This window comes from Xenopus laevis, chromosome 6L, assembly GCF_017654675.1.
Source record: "Xenopus laevis strain J_2021 chromosome 6L, Xenopus_laevis_v10.1, whole genome shotgun sequence".
NCBI classification, from domain to species: Eukaryota; Metazoa; Chordata; class Amphibia; order Anura; family Pipidae; genus Xenopus; species Xenopus laevis.
This window is the reverse complement of record NC_054381.1, coordinates 142,428,114-142,452,503: the sequence shown is the minus strand read 5'-3', so window position 1 is coordinate 142,452,503 and position 24,390 is coordinate 142,428,114. Positions and strand designations below refer to the sequence as shown.

At 41.8% G+C, this 24,390-nt stretch overlaps 1 protein-coding gene across 11 annotated transcripts in view; it reads right to left on the bottom strand.

Annotated features, from left to right (window-relative positions):
- LOC108719375 (regulating synaptic membrane exocytosis protein 2) overlaps window positions 1–24,390 on the bottom strand; it is a 360,080-nt gene that overhangs the window by 297,094 nt on the left and 38,596 nt on the right. For 8 of the 11 annotated variants that reach the window (XM_041566588.1, XM_041566589.1, XM_041566590.1 and 5 more), the window contains 2 exons: window positions 3,530–3,740; window positions 142–153 (listed from right to left, as the gene is read on the bottom strand). In XM_041566588.1, coding sequence (XP_041422522.1) covers window positions 142–153; window positions 3,530–3,740 — 223 coding nt within the window. The remainder of the gene's footprint in view (window positions 1–141; window positions 154–3,529; window positions 3,741–24,390) is intronic. The other 3 variants (XM_041566604.1, XM_018268202.2, XM_018268198.2) reach the window with 1 other exon arrangement.

Here is a 24,390-nt window from a genome sequence, read left to right as displayed (position 1 = left end):
CACACACAAAAAGATTAATAATGATAAAATGTATGGCATTATCATGGTCATGCAGGAGTGTGAAATGTTTGTAGTCAAAATATGTGATCCAACAAATGCCCATATACAGACACATCAAAAAAAGAAAGAAAATATTCTAACCACTTTGTCCTCCTGAAGCAACATCCATGAAAGCAGGAGAGAAGATCAAAGGAAGAGGAGACAAAAAAGGAAGAAATGTTAATAATGCAAAGCAGAAAAGATCAAGCAAGAGACAAGAGGCAATGTAAGAGGTCTAGTAACCCATAGCAACCTATCAATGTTGGTTTTCAAACAGCAGACCAGTTTGTTCTATCTGCAGATTGCTGGTTGCTCTGGTTTTAAGGGACTGGAGAAACCTATAAGTTTCAGACAGAGAGGGAAAAAACGAATTGTAAGACAAAGGTATTGGTAATGTCACATAAACCTCACACCATTGTTGTGATAGGAATAGAATCTACAGGTGCAGTGGCTTTATTCTCATTGGTTTATTCCTGGTACCCCTTGAGCTACATATATAGGAAATGATCAACTAGGCTGCAGTCTTAACTTTCAGGGGTATCTAGGAGAGCAAATAGAAATTCTCCACAAATCTCACCATAATTGGTCTGTAAGGTGACTATATACGCACTGATAATATCATAAGAAACTTATTTTCATACCATATTCAGTGTATGTATGGTGGGAGATGACCGATATCAGCAGAAGACTTGGATACCGGTTGGCTCGTCATTTCGACTGGCTAGGAAATTTTGATCAGGCACATTTGAAGGCACACGAACATTGTCGACTGTTAGTGCCGAATCGTCTGATATAGGTAGAATTCTATCTGTATATCTGACAATTCAGCTCTAACCATGTGTATTGAAACACCTTTAGACTGGGCTGCTTCTGATCTGGGGCCCCTTGAGCTACAGATGTAGGAAATGATTGATTAAGCTTCAGTCTGGACTTTCAGGGGTATCTGGAGAGCGAATAGGCGTTCTCCATAAATCTCACCCTAATTGGTCTTTAGACTGAGCCACCCTTGATCTAAGGCCATCCAGAGCGGGCAGCCACACTGTTTGGGAAGCACTAGAGTCAATGTTTATTTATTAGAACATTAACTAAAATATTTACAGTCCAATAAAAGTTTGTGTAAGATCACAGCTCCCTGCAAGCCCTGAATAGAGCAATAAGTAGCAAGAGCAGAAGTAGCAGACAGCATTTGGATAACATTTGCATAACAGACGCCAGACTCGAGTGCCAAGAACACTTCTGTGTACGTCAGAGAGAAGCGCTAATTTGTTGAACCTTGTGATTTGGGAGATATTTAATATAGCTGCTAATTGAATTGAATCTCAAACTACGTATTATGTACAGTAAATCCCAGTTTAGAAATTATTCAGAGGAGTATATTTAGTAAAGTGTTGTTTCTTGCTGACCCACGCGCAGGCATGATTTCTCATTAGGCAAAGTGGTGCCGACTTTTTGATTCTATCCGGGGTTTTGGCTCCCTTTTTGGTCAATTTCACTCACAGAAGTGATAGTTGCACTTAATCTCCAGCCCCTGGTGAAGGGGGATTTATACACAGTTCACTCCCCTAGGGGGAAATGGTAATTAAAAGTACAAATCTATTGGCAATAAACTGCCTTGGTAGCTTTCCTTCTCTTTTATGTCAGTTGTTTTGCTGAAGGCAGTATTCAATGAGTGAACAGCAATGAGTCTACTTATCCTGCCTGCCTAGCTATGGAACTGTTCAGGTGCTTCCAGGCATGTACGTAAGACTGTGCTTCCCTGTGCAGAAAGCCCAACTATTGTGTCATGGAGGCACCTGCATAAAATAACACAGATACCAAACTGAACATTAAATACACAATATTAGATATAAGCAATGGTGTAAACACAGTCAGCCAGTGATGTACACTATTTAATAGACTCCAACATGCTTTAGGAGTGAACACATGATTGGCTGATACATGACTGGCTGGTACATGATTGGCTGGTACATGACTGGCTGGTACATGATTGGCTGGTACATGACTGACTGGTACATGACTGACTGGTACATGACTGACTGGTACATGACTGACTGGTACATGACTGACTGGTACATGACTGACTGGTACATGACTGACTGGTACATGACTGGTTGGTGTAGGAGGAAGAGCTCTCGCACACCCGTGCTGAATAATTAATTAACAAGTAGTTTGGTGCTCAGTGATAGAGGCAACGGCAGCCTCTGGTAATCTGTAGAAAGCAAGCACACTGGCACTCAGGTAACCCCATGCAATAATTTTAATGCGGAAATGCAATGTTTCGGGACACTCCCCTTTCTCAAGAATTTACGTCTTGTGTGCCAGTGTGCTTGCTTTCTACATGATTGGTTGGTACATGACTCGCTGGGACATGATTGGTTGGTACATGACTGGCTGGTACATGACTGGCTGGTACATGACTGGCTGGTACATGACTGGCTGGTACATGACTGGCTGGTACATGATTGGCTGGTACATGATTGGCTGGTACACGATTGGCTGGTACATGACTGGCTGGTACATGAGATTGGTTGGTACATGACTGGCTGGTACATGACTGGCTGGTACATGACTGGCTGGTACATGACTGGCTGGTACATGATTGGCTGGTACATGATTGGCTGGTACATGATTGGCTGGTACATGACTGGCTGGTACATGACTAGCTGGTACATGATTGGTTGGTACATGACTAGCTGGTACATGATTGGCTGGTAGATGATTGACTGGTACATGAGATTGGTTGGTACATGATTGGTTGGTACATGACTGGCTGGTACATGATTGGCTGGAACATGACTGGCTGGTACATGATTGGCTGGAACATGACTGGCTGGTACATGATTGGCTGGTACATGATTGGCTGGTACATGATTGGTTGGTACATGACTGGCTGATGACTGGTTGGTACATGACTGGCTGGTACATGAGATTGGTTGGTACATGACTGGCTGGTACATGACTGGCTGATACATGACTGGCTGATACATGACTGGCTGATACATGACTGGCTGATACATGACTGGCTGGTACATGACTAGCTAGTACATGACTGGCTGGTACATGATTGGCTTGTACATGACTAGCTGGTACATGATTGGCTGGTACATGATCGGCTTGTACATGACTAGCTGGTACATGACTGGCTGGTACATGATTGGCTTGTACATGACTAGCTAGTACATGACTGGCTGGTACATGATTGGCTTGTACATGACTAGCTGGTACATGATTGGCTGGTACATGATTGGCTTGTACATGACTAGCTGGTACATGACTGGCTGGTACATGATTGGCTTGTACATGACTAGCTGGTACATGACTGGCTGCTACATGACTGGCTGCTACATGATTGGCTGGTACATGACTGGCTGCTACATGACTGGCTGCTACATGACTGGCTGCTACATGATTGGCTGGTACATGACTGGCTGCTACATTATTGGCTGATACATGACTGGCCGGCACAACAGCAGCAAAGCAAATACCTTACCTTGTTTGAGCGCAGAGACACTCGCCCTCCGCACCGTGCGCAGAATTTAGTTTGGCAATACGAACAGTTGTGGCCACAGCCATCGGCAAACTTTGTTTTGTGGCAGATTCCACAGGTTGGAGCTTCGCCCTTCTGCTCCTGCTGCTGCTGTGCTTCATCGCCCATCTTCTTCACTTGCTCCTTGTACATTTCAAACTGCTGGTGCAATTTTCTGAGGAAGGAGACGAGGAAACGTAAGCAAGAGGTTCTCCGCCTTGTTATACCCTATTCACGTGTTCCTTTTCCTTATACTTAAATGTTTATAGGGGAACTGCCATCGCGAGAAACATGCACCCAAACTGGATTCCATGTTTAAAAACATTATTATTTATAATATTAAACAAATATTTTGGAGAAAATAAAAGGCTTATTAGAGCATTTCCTTAGCCTAGTTTTATTCCTGCTGCAAGCAGCTCAGTCATGCTCTACAACACTTGGATATTGCAAATCTCTGACTAATATTGGAATCACTTTATTACACATTCTCTGTCAGCCTCCCAATATTCCTCTGGTACAAAGAGCTTCTCCTGCTATTAGGCTGGGACAATATAAAAAAACAATAAAATATAAAATATAAAACAGAACATATGCAGAAGCTTGCTAAAAAAAACAATTATTTTGAAAACAATAAGAAAAAACAAGTAAGAAAGAGCACAATGTATAGTTCACCCCAAAAGGCACCCCAACTGGTGCCAAAAGAATCATGCCCAGATTTACTGCCACCCAGCTTTCTGGCACAGCCCAAGTGATGGCAACAAAACAAGAGCCAAATGAACTAAAAGAGAAGTTTTGTGGTCCACATCAGGGGCGTAACTATAGAGGAAGCAGACCCAGCAGCTGCAGGGGGGCCCAGGAGGTATAGGGGCCCCATGAGGCCCTAATTCATATACAATTTCAATAAATATTGCAGAAACAAGTCAACATCTAAACATTTTGGGGGCCTGAAAAATAATTTGCTGTGGGGCCCAGTAATATCTAGTTACGCCACTGGTCCACACAGTAATTAAACTGGAATACTGGGAAAAATATTATACTGTTTAAAAGTGATAGATATTTTATTGCAATGCAAGTTTTGGGCACAATTTAGGGACCCAATAAAATGAAAACGTTCATTAATGTTTTTAATTCCAAGACTAAATCCAGTTCACCTAAAACTGTTATTGTAGATACCATTAGAGATAATTCAGGAAGAAACATACCTGGCATGAAATGTCACCTCTAACCTGCCATGAATAGGCTGTGATTTAACGCCTCCTCGCGTTTTGCTTTTTTTTCTGTGCCGATTCCTAATCCAAAGGCTAAATGATAAATTATCCATCACCGCTCTCCCCAGGCAAAAGGTCATAATTAATATGTGGCTTCCTGAGCGCTGTTTGATGCATAATTGACAGACCGGCTTTTGTTTATTGGTCACTACGTGCGAAATTAAAAGTAACTCTAAATGGCGATACTGTTGCACAAGAGAAAATCCGTTTAACCCTTGCACTAAACTCTTTCCTCGACTAAAACTCAATTCTAATGATGATTGGCTGGGACGAATAGGTCAGGGTGCAGGCCACAACTAAATAAGCACCTAAAACATCTGAAAAATTACTGCAAGACTTAGTGAAATATAGAAAAAAATATCATTGCCATTTATTTCTTCCTCTGTATCATCCAGGAGCTCAGTATGGATTATGGCGTCTGTTTTGAAATACAAGAATCCTCTGCACTCAACCCATTATCAATATATCTAAGACAGAGACATCTTGTGTTTGGGAGTTTTACTTTGAAAGCAGCTAGTAAGTTGCAGGTAAAACTTAGTCCCTTTTTAAAATGTATAATGAAGCAATAGAATTCTTAATGAATCAGATGAAAATTGAGCGTAGGACTGGCCAGATATGGGATGACTTTGACGTAGTTGGCCAGCTTAAATATATTGCAATATATGGACAAACAATCCCTGTTTTGTTTAAAGGGTAAGGCATTTTTCAGTAGCAGTATGCACAAAATGTCTCTGTCTTCAATATATTGATAATGGGTTGAGTGCAGAGGACTCTTGTATTTGTCTATATGTATTTTGTGGTCACAGCCTCATTGTACCCCCGCCTAATGGTTTTCGAAATTAGTGGTGAGCACAACTTTCCCTTGTTTATCAGTTTGATAGAGCCAAGAATCAGAGCCGGGCCAAGCCGGACAAGCGCCCTAGGCAGCCTGCCCAGCTGCTGCGCCGGCTGGTTGAGCGCTTCTGCGCATGCGCTAAAAGATGCTTCTGCGCATGCGCGAAAAGATGATTCTGCGCATGCGCGAGAAAACGCTTCTGCGCATGTGCGAATTGGGAACAAGTGGGCAGTCGGCAGAGAAGGGACCGGACTAGGGGTAGGAGTAAGTACGTGCCTGGCGCCCCTCCACCTTTGCGCCCTACGCACGTGCCTACTCTGCCTACCCCTAGTTCCGGCCCTGCCAAGAATGACCACTTCAAATTCACCAAAGCCAAAACTGTTAAACACTTCTAAATGACTGTGTTTTTGGCACATTTACAGTCAAACCCCAATTTTTCATACCTCCATTTTATGTTTTCCTGAATTTCATTTATTTATTTTTCATTTATTTACAGTCCTTTCATGTTTTAATGCATTTCAATGGGTGCATTTCCCATATTTTATGTATGTTTTCCCACATTGTACATAATCATTTTGCCCAATTTTCCTTACACCTCTCCCCCCCCCGTTTTCCCCTGTAAACTTGACTTTCCTGTATTTTAAGGTTTTGTTTTTTTTTTAAGCTTACACCGTTTTTACAGAAAACCTGATTTTAATTACCGCGATTTTACATGTTCCCAAATTTTTATTTCCCAGTTCCCTGTAAAATGTAAAATCTGGGTTTGCCTGTAAATGTTTTAGTAGCCTAGTCCCAAAATTATTTTTCCCATTTTTCCTTAAAAACATTTCAACCTGTAAATGCGACTTTTCCTATATTATATATAAGGTTTTTTAAGGGGTTTGTAGCTTACACTATTTTTACAGAAAAACCCTGATTTTACATGTCCCTATATTATGTTTTCCTGGTTTTTTTCCCCAGTCCCCTGGAAAACATAAAATCCGGGGTTTACTATAAATAACTGTAAATATTTTATTAATTTAGCCCCAAAATTATCACCTAGCCATATCAAAATTGGCACCATTGGATTGTACCATTATATCATACAAAACTGTTTAGTGAATTATAGATCCATAATCCAGAAACTAGTTAGCAGAAGGCTCCAAATTACAGGAGCAGACTCAATTTTAATTAAATAATTAAAATATTTAAAAATAATTAATTTTTTCTCTGTATTAATATAACAGTGCTTGATTCAAATCGAATTGATCCTTATTAATCCAATTGGGTTTAATTTTTAAATGATTTCTTAGTTGATGTAACCAAATTAGGGAAAACCCCAGGCCCCTTATATTCTGGATAACAGGTCCCATACCTGTATTCATTAGTGTTGACCTTTGCAATGGGTTCTCTGGTGCCAAAAAAATCTCGAGGATTTACAGTAAAAACTGCAGTTGACCAAAATCCCTACCCAAAAACTCACAACTTGTCATTGGAATGGACAATAGCTCCTGTGCATGTCTTTATAACAGCATCGACCACCAGATGAATTAGGTTTATGAACATTAATAACACAGGGGCTGCATTCATTTTGGCACTAAAACATTTAATGCACTTTAGCAAACAGCCCATTATGTGAACTAGAGCAGGTAAATAGCTGAGAATAATGTGCACGGGAACTCGTCTTTAACTGCATTAGTAACCATTAGTGATGGGCGATTATGTCCCGTTTCGATTTATTGAAAAAATTTAGAATTTTCCGGGAAATTTGCGAAATGTTGAATAATTTGCGAAATGTAAATTTTGCCGCCCGCGTCAATTTTGACGCCGGCCTTAAAGTCAACGGGTGTCCGAATAATTGTTGACATGCAACGGTTTTGACGCAAGCAACTTTTCCGTCGCTTGTCCAAAATTTATTTGAAGCTGGTGAAATTTCGCCAGGGAATTTTCTGCTCCAGTTCCGCGAAATGCAGAAATTAGCCACAAATTCACGCCTGGCGAATTTATTTGCCCATCACTAGTAACCACTGCTATGCAGATGCTAAATAAATATAATATAAATAAGCCTGAATCCAATGACTGCATATTTGGCAAAGGAAATATTCTACTTATGGCTCAAAGCACAACATTGTTCACGATTCTGTCCATTTTGTTTTTTGTTTTACACTTCCCATCCATATTACTGCCAATAAAACGGAACCCGCTGTTGAATTTAAAAGAAGAAAAAAAACACACACACAAACTGAATTGGACTCTGTCAAAGGCCTTTGTTCACCTTTTATGGCAACATCACAGTCACACCGTGAAGTCCGAGGCCAATGGAATCTACATCAAAGGGAAGAGGCCAAAAGCAGTTTGCTGCAATCTGTTTGTGGGTGTAGGTTTCAAACTTTCGCATTAAAGCCCCTCACGACAATGGTGAGATTTCAACCGGGAAATTACAAAGGCCATGAAGATAACGGGATGAGATTGTGTTAAAATAAAGAGAGTTAAAATGTCTCTGTTCTGTGGTTATGGAACGAGATTCAGCGCTGCTGCTGCTGCTGCTGCTGGTGGACACAGCAATGTCTTTTGTACAATACAAGAGGTTTTGAAGGAAATTTGTGTTTTTGCAAGAATATTTAATTTTTATAATTATTAAATATATCAAGCAGCTCATTAATGTATTTCTCTTGAAAACGAGCTTGACATGAACATGACTGCCATTTGTGTCATTTTGCTTACACTGATCATTTTCCTCTTTTGTACAAGTATAGGATCCATTATCCGGAAACCCATTATCCAAAAAACACCAAATTACGAAAAAGCTGACTCCCATAGACTCCATTATAAGCAAATCGTTTGGCTTTTCTTTTTTTAAAGTGATTTCCTTTTTCTCTGTAATAATAAAACAGTAGCTTGTACTTGATCCCAACTAAGATATAATTAATCCTTATTGGAAGCAAAACCAGCCTATTGGGTTTATTTAATGTTTACATGATTTTCTAGTAAATTGAAAATTACGGAAAGAGCTGTTATCCGGAAAACCCCAGGTTCCAAGCATTCTGGATAACAGGCCCAAAACCTGTACTTGATCCCAACTAAGATATAATTAATCCTTATTGGAGGCAAAACCAGCCTATTGGGTTTATTAAATGTTTACATGGTTTTCTAGTAGACTTAAGGTATGAAGATCCAAAGTACAGAAAGATTCCTTATCCAGAAAACCCCAGGTCCCAAGCATTCTGGATATCAGGTCCCATACCTGTAGATCTGCCTAGGACCATACTTACATACAGTGCTGAGTGCATAGTAAGGGAACTGTCTGATTTTCTCAGACATTTTTGATACAATCCCCACTCTTTAATGGACAAATTTAAAAGATCCCCCCCTTATGACAAGGTATAAGAAATATGGTAATATAGTTGTTTCATGCAGCCCAGTAAAGTTTCCAAGAGCACGGCAACTGAGCATTCAACCCAGATCTCAACCTAGCTGGCCTTTGAGATGGCTCCCAGGAACATCCAGGAACAGGGTTCAGAATTTTTAATAAATCTTACCCAAACTGGCCTTCAGGTTGAGACCCCCACCATGAGGCAGAGAGGTGGGGGGAGCTCCACAATTCTGAAATCTTTGATCTACAGTGTTCTGTTTACTTCCCATAGACAATGATGGCTGAATTCTGATGCAGCCAGATGGGCATATTCTGCATGATTAAACTGCAAATGGGCCATTGAAAATGTCAGAATGCTGGCATGATGCTCAAATATATCTTTTCACTTTCTAAGAGGTGCATTCTCTGCCCTACCCTTATCCCAACACTACCATCTTGGCACTATTCATGTCCAAAGTTTAGCAGGGGGTGAGATCACACCTGGGGCCCACAATAAAACATGGCAAGTGTAAGAGGAGGATCTCACACATGAGCATGTCCAGAGGCTGGAGGGATGACCTGAGTGCACCTCCTGTACCCAGGCCTAGCCCTCTCTAGTTACACCACTGCCCATGGTTGCTTAAAGGAGAATTCAACCCTAACGTTAAAAAAGCCCTACCCCCCACCCTACATAGACCCTCCTCCCCCCAGCCTTAGTGTTTCCCCTTGGGCAAATGCCCCTAACGCTTTACTTACACCTTGGTGCAGATTCGGGCGAGCGCCATCTTCATCTCTTCGGAAATCTTCAGAATGAGACTGGTGTGGTGGCGCATGAGCAGTTGGAGCAATTTTCTGTTTTCTGTTTCCGCCACAACTTCGCATGTGCCGAAACTCACGAAAATTGCCGACGCACCGGTCTCATTCCAAAGATTACCGAAGCGGCTGAAGATGGTGCTTGTGAACCCCAATGCCTGAATCTGCACCGAGGGGTAAGTAAAACATTAAGGGCATTTACCTGGGGTTACACTTATTGTGGGGGGAGGGGGGTCTATGTAGGGTAGGGGGGTAGGGTTTTTTAAATATTAGGGTTGAATTCTCCTTTAAAGCGGTTGTTCACCTTCAAACACCTGGGGGCCGATTCACTAACTTCAAGTGAAGGATTCGAAGTTAAAAAACTTCGAATTTCGAAGTGTTTTTTGGGCTACTTCGACCATCGAATGGGCTACTTCGACCATGACTTCGAATTGAAGGATTCGAAGTAAAAATCGACTCGACCCCATCTAAAAGCTACCGAAGTCAATGTTAGCCTATGGGAAAGGTCCCCATATGCTTTCCTACGTTTTTTTGGTCGAAGGATAATCCTTCGCTCGTTGGATTAAAATCCTTTGAATCGTTCGATTCGAAGGATTTAATCGTTCGATTCGAAGGATTTAATCGTTCGATCGAAGGATTATTCCTTCGATCATTCGATCAAACTATTTGCGCTAAAATCCTTCAACTTCGATATTCGAAGTCGAAGGATTTTAATTCTCAGTTGAATATCGAGGGTTAATTAACCCTCGATATTCGACCCTTGTTGAATCGACCCCCTAGTTGTTTTCAGATAGTTGACTAGAAATAAAGATTTTTCCCCAATTACTTTCTATTTGTGACTGTTTTTCTAATATTGAAGTGTAAAGTGTAATTTTTCACCTTCTAAAGCAGCTATGGCAGGGAGGGAGTTGTCGACCCGGTAAACTGTTCTAAATTGATACATTTAGTTGATACATTTATTATCTTTGTCCCTGCTGAGCAGAATCTCTGGATTTCATTACAGGCAGCTGGTAGAATTGATACAATAGTTGGTAATTGCTAATGAGAAATGTATCAATTAAATGTAGCAAATTGTAACAGTTTAGCGTCTGCACCTGAATTACTGAGCGCTCAGACTGAAACACCAGAGACAGGGACATTGAACTTTACGGGTCTGGCAACACGGGCAGATTCGGGGAGATTAGTCGCCAAGTGACAAATCCCCTCTTCTTCGTGGCGACTAATCTCCCCGATCTGCCTTCCCCTGGCTAAAATGAAAATCGCCTGGGGGCTGGCACACGGAGCACTTCATTTTCCCAAGTCCCCGTAACTGCCTCACGAGGAAACTTCAGGCGACTTCGGAAAGAAATCGCTCCATGTGCCTGCCCCCAGGCGATTTACGTTTTAGCTGGCGGAAGACATATCGGGGAGATTAGTTGCTGTGAAGAAGAGGAGATTTGTCTACTGGTGCCTAATCACCCCGAATCTGCCCGTGTGGCCAGACCCTAAACTCAAATTTTGAAAAAACGGTAAGAAAATACATAATGGAAAGTAATCTGGTGAACAATATGAAAACAATTGAACTGAAAAAAGTGTTTGGAAGGTGTACAGCTAAATGGGGGAGACTGTGGGAAAAGTGTTTTTTCACAAGCGTGAACATTCTTCATTAGGGATGTCGCGGACTGTTCGCCCGCGAACTAATTCGCGCGAACATCGACTATTCGCGTTCGGCGAATGTTCGCGAACGTCGCGCGACGTTCGCCAATTTGGGTTCGCCTTAGCTGGCGCTTATTTTTGCCCTCTCACCCCAGACCAGCAGATACATGGCAGCCAATCAGGAAGCTCTCCCTCCTGGACCACCCCCACACCCCCTGGACCACTCCCCTTCCATATATAAACTGAAGCCTTGCAGCGTTTTTTCATTCTGCCTGTGTGTGCTTGGAAGAGCTAGTGTAGGGAGAGAGCTGTTAGTGATTTGAGGGACAGTTGATAGTAACTTTGCTGGCTAGTAATCTACTTGATACTGCTCTGTATTGTAGGGACAGAACTCTGCAGGGATTTGAGGGACATTTTAGGTTAGGTAGCTTTGCTGGCTAGTAATCTACCTTCTACTGCAGTGCTCTGTATGTAGCTGCTGTGGGCAGCTGTCTGTCCTGCTGCTGATCTCTCATCTGCATCTGTTCTTCAAACAACTGCCACCTAGCTGTCTAAATATCAATAATAATACCGTCTCCAGAAACACCACCCGAGTGACGTTTTTCAAGCAGCAATAATATATTCCGTATCCAACGGCTGTAGTGTATACGTTGACCTTGCAGGCATTATTTGCCCAGTCTTTAACCAAGTGCCACCTAGCTGTGTGAGCTTTTTCACATTCCGTGTCCAGAAACATCACCTGAGTGACGTAGTGTGATTTCTGCCCTTTACAGCACAAAACGCAGCGCTGTGTCAACAATGGATTTTTCAGATACATTTTTGCCCTTGATCCCCCTCTGGCATGCCACTGTCCAGGTCGTTGCACCCTTTAAACAACTTTAAAATCATTTTTCTGGCCAGAAATGTCTTTTCTAGCTTTTAAAATTCGCCTTCCCATTGAAGTCTATGGGGTTCGCGACGTTCGCGAACTATTCGCATGTTTTGTCGCAAGTTCGCGAATATGTTCGCGAACATTTTTTCCGCCGTTCGCTACATCCCTATTCTTCATCAAATTGGAGCCAAAGTTTCATTGCAATATATAGATGATAATTTTACCTGACCAGTGTAAACTCTACGGCAGCATACAATATGCAGTTTTGTAATGTTTTTATGTTCTACTTGTGAAAAGACTAGTGGTGGGGAAATAAGATCTTTTTTTCTAGATACACATTTATGTGGCCTCTTCCAGTTTGTCGGATGGCCTGGCTACCACTCAGATCCATGCATGAGCCATTCCTCGTCTGATCACATAATCAGATGGAGTATCCACAGCAACCATAGCCTTGACTCTGTCTCACTCAGACTTGTCTGATGAAGCAAACATAAAACCATTGATACAACCCAGCATATGATATTCTTCCCAGCCGATAACCCAAAATATCCTGTTACGACTCAGGATATCACCGGCTTCTGATAAGATTCGGTTGCAGAGGAGTGGGAAAAAAGTGTTGCACGGCTGGAACACAAAAATTGCTAGAAAATCCTGACGCTCCCCTTATTTAATTCTAAGAACATTTAATCAAATGATTTCAAGGCTACTGAGGAGTAGAACAGGAGGTTTTCGGCAAAGGGTTATGGTATATGCTTGTACAGGTATGGGATCCATTATCCAGAAACCTTTTATCTAGAAAGCTCCGAATTACGGAAAGGCCGTCTCCCATAATAAAATAATCCAAATTTTAAAAAAATATTTCCTTTTTCTCAGTAATAATAAAACAGTAGTTGCTGGGTAATTTTGACCCTAGCAGCCACACTGGTAAAACTGCAAACTAGAGAGCTGATGAATAAAAATCCAAATAATTCAAAAACTACAAATAATAAAAAATAAAAACCAATTGTTTCAGAATATCACTCTCTACATCATATTAAAAAGCCATTTAAAGGGGAAAAGCCCCTTTAATACATCAAGCACTGTGTAGTCAGTCAATATTTTACCAATTCATAGGGAAACGTTAAAAAATGGAGGGCCATTTAAGGGGCTGCTGGTAATTGTCTAATGTCTGATGTTGGCTCATTCATTCCTTAAAGTCACCAGTGTAGTGCAGGATGCCACCCCCTAAACATTCGTGCCTCCCTAAACTCAGGCCTTTGTAGCCCTCCCACAAATCAGGGCCTGACCCCCATTTTCTTCTGCAAGGTACATGTACATATATGGGACCTGTTATACTCGGGACCTGGGTTTTCCGGATAATGGATAATTCCGTAATTTGGATCTTCATGCCTTTAGTTTAGTAGAAAATCATTTGAAAATTAAAAAAAAACAATAGGCTTGTTCTGTTTCCAATTAGGAATACTTATATCTTAGTTTGGATCATGTACAAGGTACTGTTTGATTCTTACAGAGGAAAAGGAAATCATTTTTAAATATTCAGAGTATTTGGATAAAATAGAGTCTATGGGAGACCGTAATTCGGATCTTTAATGGATAACGGGTTTACGGCTTACGGATCCCATACCTGCATATGCAATTGCAGCTGAAAGAAGTATTTGATTTATCTGTCAATACTTGTCAGTCAGTCATTAGAATGATGTATTTGGGTAGTAATTATTGCACACGACATTTATAATGTGACAGCACATTCCAGATCTTGCCGTATAAAAATATCTTTTAATTATATCCCACTCTCTGCCAGCAGGGGCAGCAAATGCACAAACTAAAGGAAATCAAAATACAAAAAATTGAGATAATTTCCTTCTTGTTAAAAGCTCTGCGACCCTTTTGAAATACAGTTGTCCAGTTATCTAATAAACATATTTCTCCCAAGAGTTCAGCACCATGGAGAAGGAAATGCCATATGTATAAAGCAGAGAACACTTTAAACCTAAGACCCACTGTAACCCCGTTCTTAATGGCCAACTGTATCAAATAGGGATGCACCGAATCCACTCTGCCAAATCCTTCATGAAAGATTTGGCCGAATACAAATTAGGGACAGGAAGGGGAAAAGTGGAAAAACATGTATTACTTCCTTGTTTTGTGACAACAAGTTACATAATTTTCCTTCCTGTCCCTAATTGGCATATGCAAATTAGGATTTGGATTCAGTTCAGCCAAGCACAAGGATCTGAACCGAAACCTGGATTCGATGCATTCCTAGTATCAAACACAACTCCCAGCAAGAGCTCTCAGCTTCCAGGAGAAGAAACCAAGCAACATAAATCTGCAAATCTGAGCAGTCTGGAAAATAAATCTTGTTTCAAGTTTCTTACAATGATAGGGTGGAACTCACACTGTGTTTGTGTATAGTCACTTATTCTTGTTACACTGCTAACTGCAGGTGAATCTAATTAGCAACAAGCAATCTGCTCGTAAATATAAAGACATCATTTCTCTCAAACTGTGTTTTGCAGAAATTGGGGGTTCATGTGCCACTTTGTAGAACAGCATTTGGTCTCCCTCAAAATAAGCATAGAGAATATGTAAACATATTGTTAGATCTATCATCCTACTAGTGCTTATCTAGTAATTAAAAGATAAGGAAATAGTTTAATCAAGCACCAGGGAACGGGATGGGTGGGGACTGCCACCCCCAATCTTTTTAAACTCCCAGGTATGCCTTGTGTGGGCTTGCTTGGGCATATGAACAATACAGTAATTCTAGTAATGGACTGTACATGTGCCCACCCCAAGCATGCACAAGGTATAACTAAGACAAAAGGTTGGTGGCTGCAGATTTTTCAGCAAAACCCATCAGACAGAGCACTGGCCAAGGGCAGAAGATACACTGACTGTCCTTTAATTGTTCCTTCCTTCAGTGTTGCCTTTCAGGATTGACCCCCAACCAGTAACTCGTGAGCAACATCTTGCTCACCAACCCCTTAGATGTTGCGCCCAGAGGCACCAAAGCCGGTGTTTTTTTTTTTTAATTTTGGGGTTGGAGGCAAGTTTTGGTTGCATAAAAAACAGGTGTACTGCTAAACAGAGCCTCCAGTAGGCTGCCAATCCACATAGGGGCTACGAAAAAAAGCCAATCACAGCCCGTTACTGAAACTCTCAGGAGTTTTTTGCATGCTTGTGTTGCTCTTCAACAAATAAGGTCGGTCCCTTACCAACCAACCAGTGGCTTGAGAGCAACATGGTGCTCACCAACCCCTTGGATGTTGCTCCCTCAAAGCAGGTGCTTCTTTTTGAATTCCTTGTTTGTGGGCATGTTTTGGATGAATAAAAACCACGTGTACTGCAAATTAAAGTTGCCAGTCCACAAAAGGGTGACCAAATAGCCAATCTGGTACCCCCAGGAACTTTCTGCATACTTGTGTTTCTCCCCAACTCTTTTTATATTTGAATGTGTCTCACAGGTAAAAAAGGTCGGGCACCCCTGATCTTCGGCTTTCAGTCTGAGCCTGAGCCCCACCTCTGCAACTGGGTGTGCATTCCACTTGAATGATTAGACAATATTTAGCCTATATGTCTTGTGCTATCCTTATTTTACTTGGCTATGGTGCTATGGTGCTACCGGACAGCTTAAAAGAGATGTTTATCCCTGACAAGTCCTGAGGAAAACAAGGTTCCACATAGCACAGCACTGAGGTCCCTCAGTCAATGACAATTAACAAGCAATAATGAATTCTGATGCAAAGTTTGGATTTTGCAACTGGTTCAGCAGAAGCAGATGATGGGATTGATTCAATTGTGGACCCAAGAGGCCCTCATTCTGTGCAGGCTGTTGGCAAACAACTAAGGATCCTTTAAATCCCCTTAAAACACATGGTGGGGTAGGGAAAATTCAACATTAATGACATGGCTGTAGAGTCCTTCTTCTCCAGCTTGTGAAACACAGTATCAGTGGAGAGGGGGTGAATGACCCTGAAGAATGAAGGGTGGTCCCCTTAAATCATCATTCCTGCATCGCTTTGGAAAGAGATCAGACTTGTTTCCAAGCCCTAACCAGATCTGCTAATCCACACTAACCAATAAACAGGCAAAATGACCTGTTTGCTCTTTAAAAGCAAACATCACAGGTAAGGTACAGGGGTGGAACCTGTTGTCCAGAATGCTCAGAACCTGAGGTACAGGGGTGGAACCTGTTATCCAGAATGCTCAGAACCTGAGGTTTTCCAGATAACAGATCTTTCCATGATTTGGATCTCCATATTTTGTCTACTATAAAATCATTTAAACATTAAATAAACCCAACAGGCTGATTTTGCTTCCATTAAGGATTAATTATATCTTAGTTTGGATCAAGTACAAGATACTGTTTTGCTATTACAAACAAAAATGAAATCGGGAAACAGCCTTTCCATATTTCGGCACTTTGTGGATAATGGGTTTTTTAAGTGCTTAAATGACGGGTTTAGTGAGGACTTCCCATATCCCTGTGTAACATTTCGAGGCCTTGGGCAAGTTTCTTTATCCCTTGTGGTATTTCCATTGGGTACAGGCCAAGGTGCCAGAAAAAATCATTATATGGTACTGGCTACAGTTAGCATACAGATAACATATGACCAAAAGGTAATAATTTAAAAAGTGTTTGGAAAGGAGCGGCCAGGGGGGTAAATCTACTCCCCAATATAGTATTAGCTCAGCAGTAACAAAAACTGCTGCAATGTGTTGGTAGGGAGTGGGTACACAGTAGTGATAAACACCAGCAGTAGTGGCAACATAGGTCATTGTGCTCCAAAATGCGTCCAAAGTGTAAAGTGCAAAAATCTGTAATCTGTAAATTATTCCTAATGAGTGAAAGATGGGGCTATGGAGCAGAAAGTTTTTATAGCAGCAAGCATTTAGTCCGGTGGTACAAGGCGCATGCAATAACCAAGGTCTACTCACCATTAATTGTAGAAGTCACAACATGCAATGTGCAATTAACCTAAGCATGTGAACAAGTTGAGCTAAATACTACTGCCTATCTGACATCAAGGTCCCCAAACTGTGGAATTGCTCCCCTAGCGCAGTGGCTGCTGTGGCCCAGGGAGGAATATTGAGAGAATATCTTCTTGCTCTAGAAGAGCCTGGAAGTTCGTTATCTTACATATTCTTCATGTAAGGGGAGCAGATACAACTCACGTGGCCCCAGTTTTCTGAATAGGCATTTTGTTTGTAATCTTAAAGCAGGAGCAGTTGCCTCTGTCCAAAGAAAGGTATTTAAAGTAGGGTGGTGCTACTTAGCTACTTAGTTTTACAATTAATATGCCCATCATTCCCTCTTCAATCAATCAATCCCTCTTTTTATGTCCAATTTGTTCAGTGTCCTCCCTTTAAGGGTGGTGGCACACCCTGCTACTTGGGGAGATTAGTCACCAAGCGACAAATCGTCTCTTCTTCAGGCGACTAATCGTGAGGCAACTTCAGGCGACTTTAGAAAACAAAGCTTCCCGAGTGCCATCCCGCCGACGATTTGTCGCTGGAGACTAATCTCCCCGAGTAGCCACGTCTGCCACCATCCTAAGGGAGGAACTCCACGTGTCGGATGTCCTGAAGATACAGGAAGTGAAGGAGAAATCACAGGTAAGAACTACATTTATCTGACTGTCGGATGAAAACGCTGCGCGCTGTGATTTCTCCTTCACTTCCCGTATCAGGAAATCTGACACGTTGCATGCTTTTCATTGCATGGCGACGTGTTGGCTCGAGCCACACCATGGAGTTCCTCCTAAAAACGCAAAAGAAGGTATATAAAACCTTGTTTAGAGTTTTATAGGGAAGACCCATGAGTAATCAACGTATGGCTGAGCTTCCAGGCAGTGGCGTAACTACCAGGGGTGCAGGCGGTGTGATGGCACCTGGGCCCGCACCCTCTTGGGGCCCACCGGAGCCACGATAATGGATATCGTGGGTCTTTGGGCAGGGGGAGATTTTACAGCGCACTCAATTCATAGGGGGTAGGGCCCGACAGGGGGGCCTAGGTGCTCATCATATACCAGGGCCTGCCGGTGAGTAGTTACGCCACTGCTTCCAGGAACACAAAGACAACAAATAATCATTGACCATAAATCTAACACTAACTGAACTTCATGCTCTTAATGGAACCAGCCTTACAGTTAGGGAAACATTTGCACAGCTTGTGGTATTTGTGCCTGTTGCTGCTTCTCTTAATCTATTTTTTTTTTTTTGTGTATTCATTTTTTAATACTTTATGGAACTTTACCCATTTAAAACTATAGATGGAAGCATTATATGGGAGGTTTCCCAGTCTCACCCACAAAGAAAAAGTCCCATTCTTCCTACTTTGTGCATTTCAAGATTAACTTATTTTCTATGGGTGACTCACACGGCAAATTTCGCAGCATTTTGCTGTAAGGGGAATTCTAAGCCAGGGGATGGCTCTGCTTTCCTAGGTGCCAGTCTGTGCCACAAACTTCTAACAAGACCTTTGGCACCAATTACCTTGTCCACATGGACTATACAGAGGATATACTGTAAATAAACAGTATCATAAATTACACTGCACCCTTAATATTCTGGACTATGTTCTTACTTAATAAAAAGGAAAGCCGCGATGTAGCACCACTACCCCAACGGCAGAGTAAAAGGATCCTTGTTCCTAAATAATGTAAACCCCTCATGAATGTTGCACGCCATGCGGACTGAACTTATCCTAATCTCAAAACAGTGATGTCAGGGGGTGTTTAGTTTCTAAGAACGACACTCGATTGGGGCCACAGACCTGTTTTCAACCTTTGGTCTAAACTTAACATTAAAATACCTTTTTTTCCCCAAGCAACACATTTAGCTTCTCAGCTTCGAAATATTTCACCTCCATCCTAACAGTGTATATACAGTATGTCACGCACACATGTTGTAATTTGATGGCTCATGCAATGAAAGTAATTGGAGTGACTTGGCAGAAACATTATCTCTTGTAGTGAGGCTCTTGCTAAGTGTAATCATATTTCGATGTTCTTAACAGCCAGCTCAGGAGGAAGCTATTTTTAGGTGTCTGTCTTGAAAGTGTGCCATACTGTATATTACAGTAGCCGGGAAAGATCAGAGGAACACACAAACAATGGGGTGAATGTCATCAACGTAGCTAAGAACAATTTCTATTGTCAACACTTAATGGAACATCAGCACCAAAAACTTTCTACATTGAACTAATGTTACCTTCTATACTGTACTTACATTCATTAATGAACACGCTCTACATCCTTACATAAAGGCTCTTGGTACACCAGGCCCGAAACTAGGGGATGGCAGAAGAGGCACATGTCTAGGTCACAATGGTGATGGTGGTGGGGGCGCTAGACACTCTTCTCTTCTGTTCTACCACTAGTTTGGACCCTGAGTAAGGATAATGGTGGCATCCTTGGATGAGGATAGTCAGTGCCAAGAGAGACAGCTGACCAAATAGCACAAAATTAATAACCGGTTCATAAATTGGGAGTGGCTTGCAGTGCTCATCCTGGCAACTTTTTTTCTACCCAGAAAGCAGCATTTCCCCCCATGATTCCAGCATTATTGCCACCACACAGTGAGTAGCTTTTGCCGCAATTGTATCTGATGCATTAATTGGGCTTGCCGCAATTAGGTGCAAGTTGCCAGAGGCAGATTAAAGGAGAAGGAAAGCTATCAAAGCAGTTTGTTGCCAATATATTAGCCACAATATAGTGCAATCTATAACTATATTTTTATTCTGCAGAATGCTTTAAAATACCTGATTAAACAGCTCTAGAAGCTCTCTCTGTTTGTTTAGAATAGCAGCTGCCATATTAGCTTGGTGTGACATCACTTCCTGCCTAAGTCTTTCCCTTCTCACTCATAGCTCTGGGCTCAGATTACAGCAAGGAGGGGGGGGGGAAAGCAGCAAACAGCATGCTCAAGTCCTAGCCGTGGAGGTTTATGCCGAAAACAAGTCTGATACAGAAGTCCATGTGTACACAAGAAAAGGAAAGGAATGTGGTATTTCTTTTAACAGAGGACTCAGAGCAGCATTACTTTGAGGGTGACTGGTGTATTTATATGGACTTTTCTGAATTACTTAATTTTAACCTTTCTTTCTCCTTTAATGACACGTCGGGCCCCTAGGGTAAATCTACAGGGCCCCCCTCTAGGCTACTGCTGTGTGTGGATGCGTGCAGATCCAGGCCTGCATGCCCCTGAGTTCTCTTTGCTGGGTTGGGGTCGGCACACACCAGTGACGTCATGCACTTGGCTTTCCCGGCAGGTGCACCCAACCAGACCCAGCGTCACAAATTATATATAAGAAAGAAATATAAATAATAATTGAAAAATAAGCTACATGAGCCCCTGATCATACTGGACCCCTAAGCTATAGACTATGGAAGTATGTGCCTTAATTCGCCCCTGCAAGTTGCAGCTAGAAGGTTTGCATGCTTGGCATTTAATTAGCATCAAAGAGTGATTCTATGGGCAATAATCTTCTGCGCCTATTGAAACAGCCTGCGGAGGGAACCTTGGAACATGTTGGATGCAAGACCGGAAGAATAGTGTCAATAGACACACAGTCCGTTTATGAATTATCCCTACTGTGTTTTCTCCACACAGTGAACCTGTTTGAACCCATCTATGCCACATGGCATTACTGGAACAGGCAGATTTCTGGCCAAATACGCATTTGAGTTTTTTTGCAGTGGAGGAACCGCCACATAGCCAAAAGGAATACTATCCTCAAAGGAAAAAGACACACCACATAGCATCATGGACCCAGGGGAAAGTCCTATAGAATACAGACAGCACATGACCCTCAAATTGCATCGAAACCAATATCAAGCACCTTCCTTGCCCTCCATTTATCTATTAGAACACAAAGGACTTTCCTTCTTGTAGAAAGGTGCAATGTCCAGCTAGAAAGACTCAACTTGACTATTGTGGTCCATCTTACTATTGGCTGATGGATACTGACACATTTCCTAGGTGTTTCCATTATTAAGTTTACCCCCAGCCTGTGCACACATTGATTATATGGTAGCACCAAGTATGGAATAACAAGTATTGGCCACTTGTACAATAACACTCTCTAACAGCAGAGATGACTGGAGATGAAGACATTGATTTAGTGCTGAGTAGACGTTTGACACTGATTACTTTCTGTTTCCATGCTGGTGTCGTGCTGTTGCATGCAGTGCATGGGGGATCGATACCCAGGAAATTGCAGATGTTGGAATTTGCATTCAACCCTAAAATTTTGCAAATATGTAACGAGAAAGCGGAAAATTTTCAAATACAACTGTAGCCTCTTCAATGAAAAATATATACATAACAGGTTTGTTTTCATATGTTACATATTGGAACCCAGGGATTAACACCTCTTAAAGTCAGGTGCAAATTCCAGTGCTCCATTGTTTCCATATGCCCCAGTGTGTGTAATTCATCAAAGCATTGAACCGCCATATTGCTAGTGATAGTTGCCAGGAACATAAATAGCTGCAATTTTTTAATTGTATGTACATGAGAACTTTAAGGTGCTACATGAAGAAAACCATGAGCTGCTAACTTGGCCAAAACTGGCAGCCCCATTAATGAGAACAGGATTAAACCACGCCCTTTGATAATGGATCTGAGGCTTGTTCAGGTATCAAGGTGGGATGGGTGGAAAAAAACCTCAGATGGGAATTGCATAAGGTGGACCCAGTATGTAGTCTATTCAATCATATGCCTGAAGGTCAGATTGGGTCGGCATGTAGGTGGCTAAACTGAGCAATGTTCAACTCTACCTACCCCTTTCAAGTCGATGTTGAAAGTATGACCAGCTTAAGGCAGGGTTGGATCAAGAGGCTCTTTGATTGCACTTCTTTTTTGTACTTTGCATTCTTTCCAAGAGGTCGTACATGACCCCTGTATCTGGGCCCCTGTATCTGCTAAAAACGCCAGTCTGTATCCAAATTATATTCTATTGCCAATTTAGCTAGGGAAGCCAAACACATGGGCCATGACTGAAAGGCGTTATACTGTATGTTAATTATAAAAAAATATGCCCTATTGGGCACCCACACACCTTCACTCAATATAAACAAAGGAAACATGAAGCCATAAGAGAGCTATAAAATATCAATGAAAAGCCAGCCCTTTCTTGCTCTTTTGTGTGCGTATTTGCCACTGCACTGTAAGACACTGGGCACCTGGCTGGCAGCAAAAATAATGAAGCACGTGTTTAGTAAAACTTAGCCCCTCCATGTATCATTTGCAGGCTGTGAATATTCAGTTGGGGTCGATGCAGACAGTATAGCGTGTAATATGCTATTGTTCCTAAGCTTTTCCTTATTTAAAGGTTGTTGAGAACAGATGTCTCTTTCATTGAGCACTTTGTTAGAGCCTGAGCAGGCCTACCTATGCTGACACTAACAGATGAAAGCTCTTAATCAATCCCAACATGAGACAGTGGCCACACCACACCATTCCTTTATAATCTGTAGCAGCTTCCTCTCTTCTTTCCCTTTTCTCGCTGACCCTGATTGCTATGGCTTCACAGCAGAAACAGTCATCCATCCACAATCTGGCAAAGCCATATGCTGCGACACTGCTACTCTACACAAAAACACTGACTCTCACATAGGAACTTCTTTGAAAGTACTGTTCTATAGTTATCTTGATCTTGTTCTTCTTGGTTTTTTTTTTATATCCCAAATTGGCAATAACATACAGTATATATATACTACTCTGAGTTCATGTTTGTTTTATTAGTGACTATAGGTTAAGTTGGCACAAAGCCATTGCAAACATCAACGGTAGCAGGTTGGGTAGCAGAAAGTCTTAAAGGGATTCTGTCATGATTTTTATGGTGTTGTTTTTATCTCTAAATTACACTGTTTACATTGCAAATAATTCACTCTAACATATAAAATTTCATTCCTGAACCAGCAAGTGTATTTTTGAGTTCTAATATTGGTGTGTAGGTGCATCTCAGGTCATTTCGCCTGGTCATGTGCTTTCAGAAAGAGCCAGCACTTTAGGATGGAACTGCTTTCTGGCAGGCTGTTGTTTCTCCTACTCAATGTAACTGAATGTGTCGCAGTGGGACCTGGATTTTACTATTGAGTGCTGTTCTTAGATCTACCAGGCAGCTGTTATCTTTTGTTAGGGAGCTGCTTTCTGGTTACCTTCCCATTGTTCTTTTGTTAAGATGCTGGGGGGGGGGTGATAGCACACCAATATGCAATACAGCAGTAAAGAGTGACTGAAGTTTATCAGAGCAGAAGTCGCATGACTGGAGGCAGTTGGGAAACTGACAATATGTCTAGCCCCATGTCAGATTTCAAAATTAATTGCTCTTTTGAGAAATGGATTTTAGTGCAGAATTCTGCTGGAACAGCACTATTAACTGATGCATTTTGAAGAAAGAAAAAAAAATTCCCCATGACAGTATCCCTTTAAGTTGATGACTATAGAGGTTATTTACAGAGACCCTGGATGCAGTCCAAGAGCAGTAGGGATGCAAAAGTGCTCCTGTTAGCGCTTGTTCTAAAAGCACTTGTGTCTGGTGACTGGCTGCTCTCTACACCTACATCACCAATAGACAAAAGTATAGGGCTCTCTGTACTGAAGGGCGTGAAATTTAGGGGGCAGGATGGAGGATGCTTACGTGCCTTAGGGTGCAAATAGCAAAAAACATGGTGGCTTGATCCAGACAAGAGATAGGTCAGGTCTACACACAATATTCTTCCATCTGTCACTTACTTTTACTAGGGCCTTCTTACACTGCATTGGAGTTACCAACATAAAATGATCTGAAACAAGCTCCATGGCTCTTCTGTGATTTTTGCTTTTCTTTATAAAAGTGGATCAATCTCAAATCTAAAACATAGTAGAGTTAGAGGGAGCTCCTGGGGGCACAATCCCCTATGGCAGGAGGTAAGAACAGGGCTTGATTGTGACCATCGGCGATGCGTTCTGCACCTAGCGTAGAACTACAGAGCACAGGCAGACCAGACAGGTGCTTTTATAATGAACACTTTTGCGTCCTTGGTACCTTTGCGCCCTTGGAACCTTTGCAGTTGTGTGTCT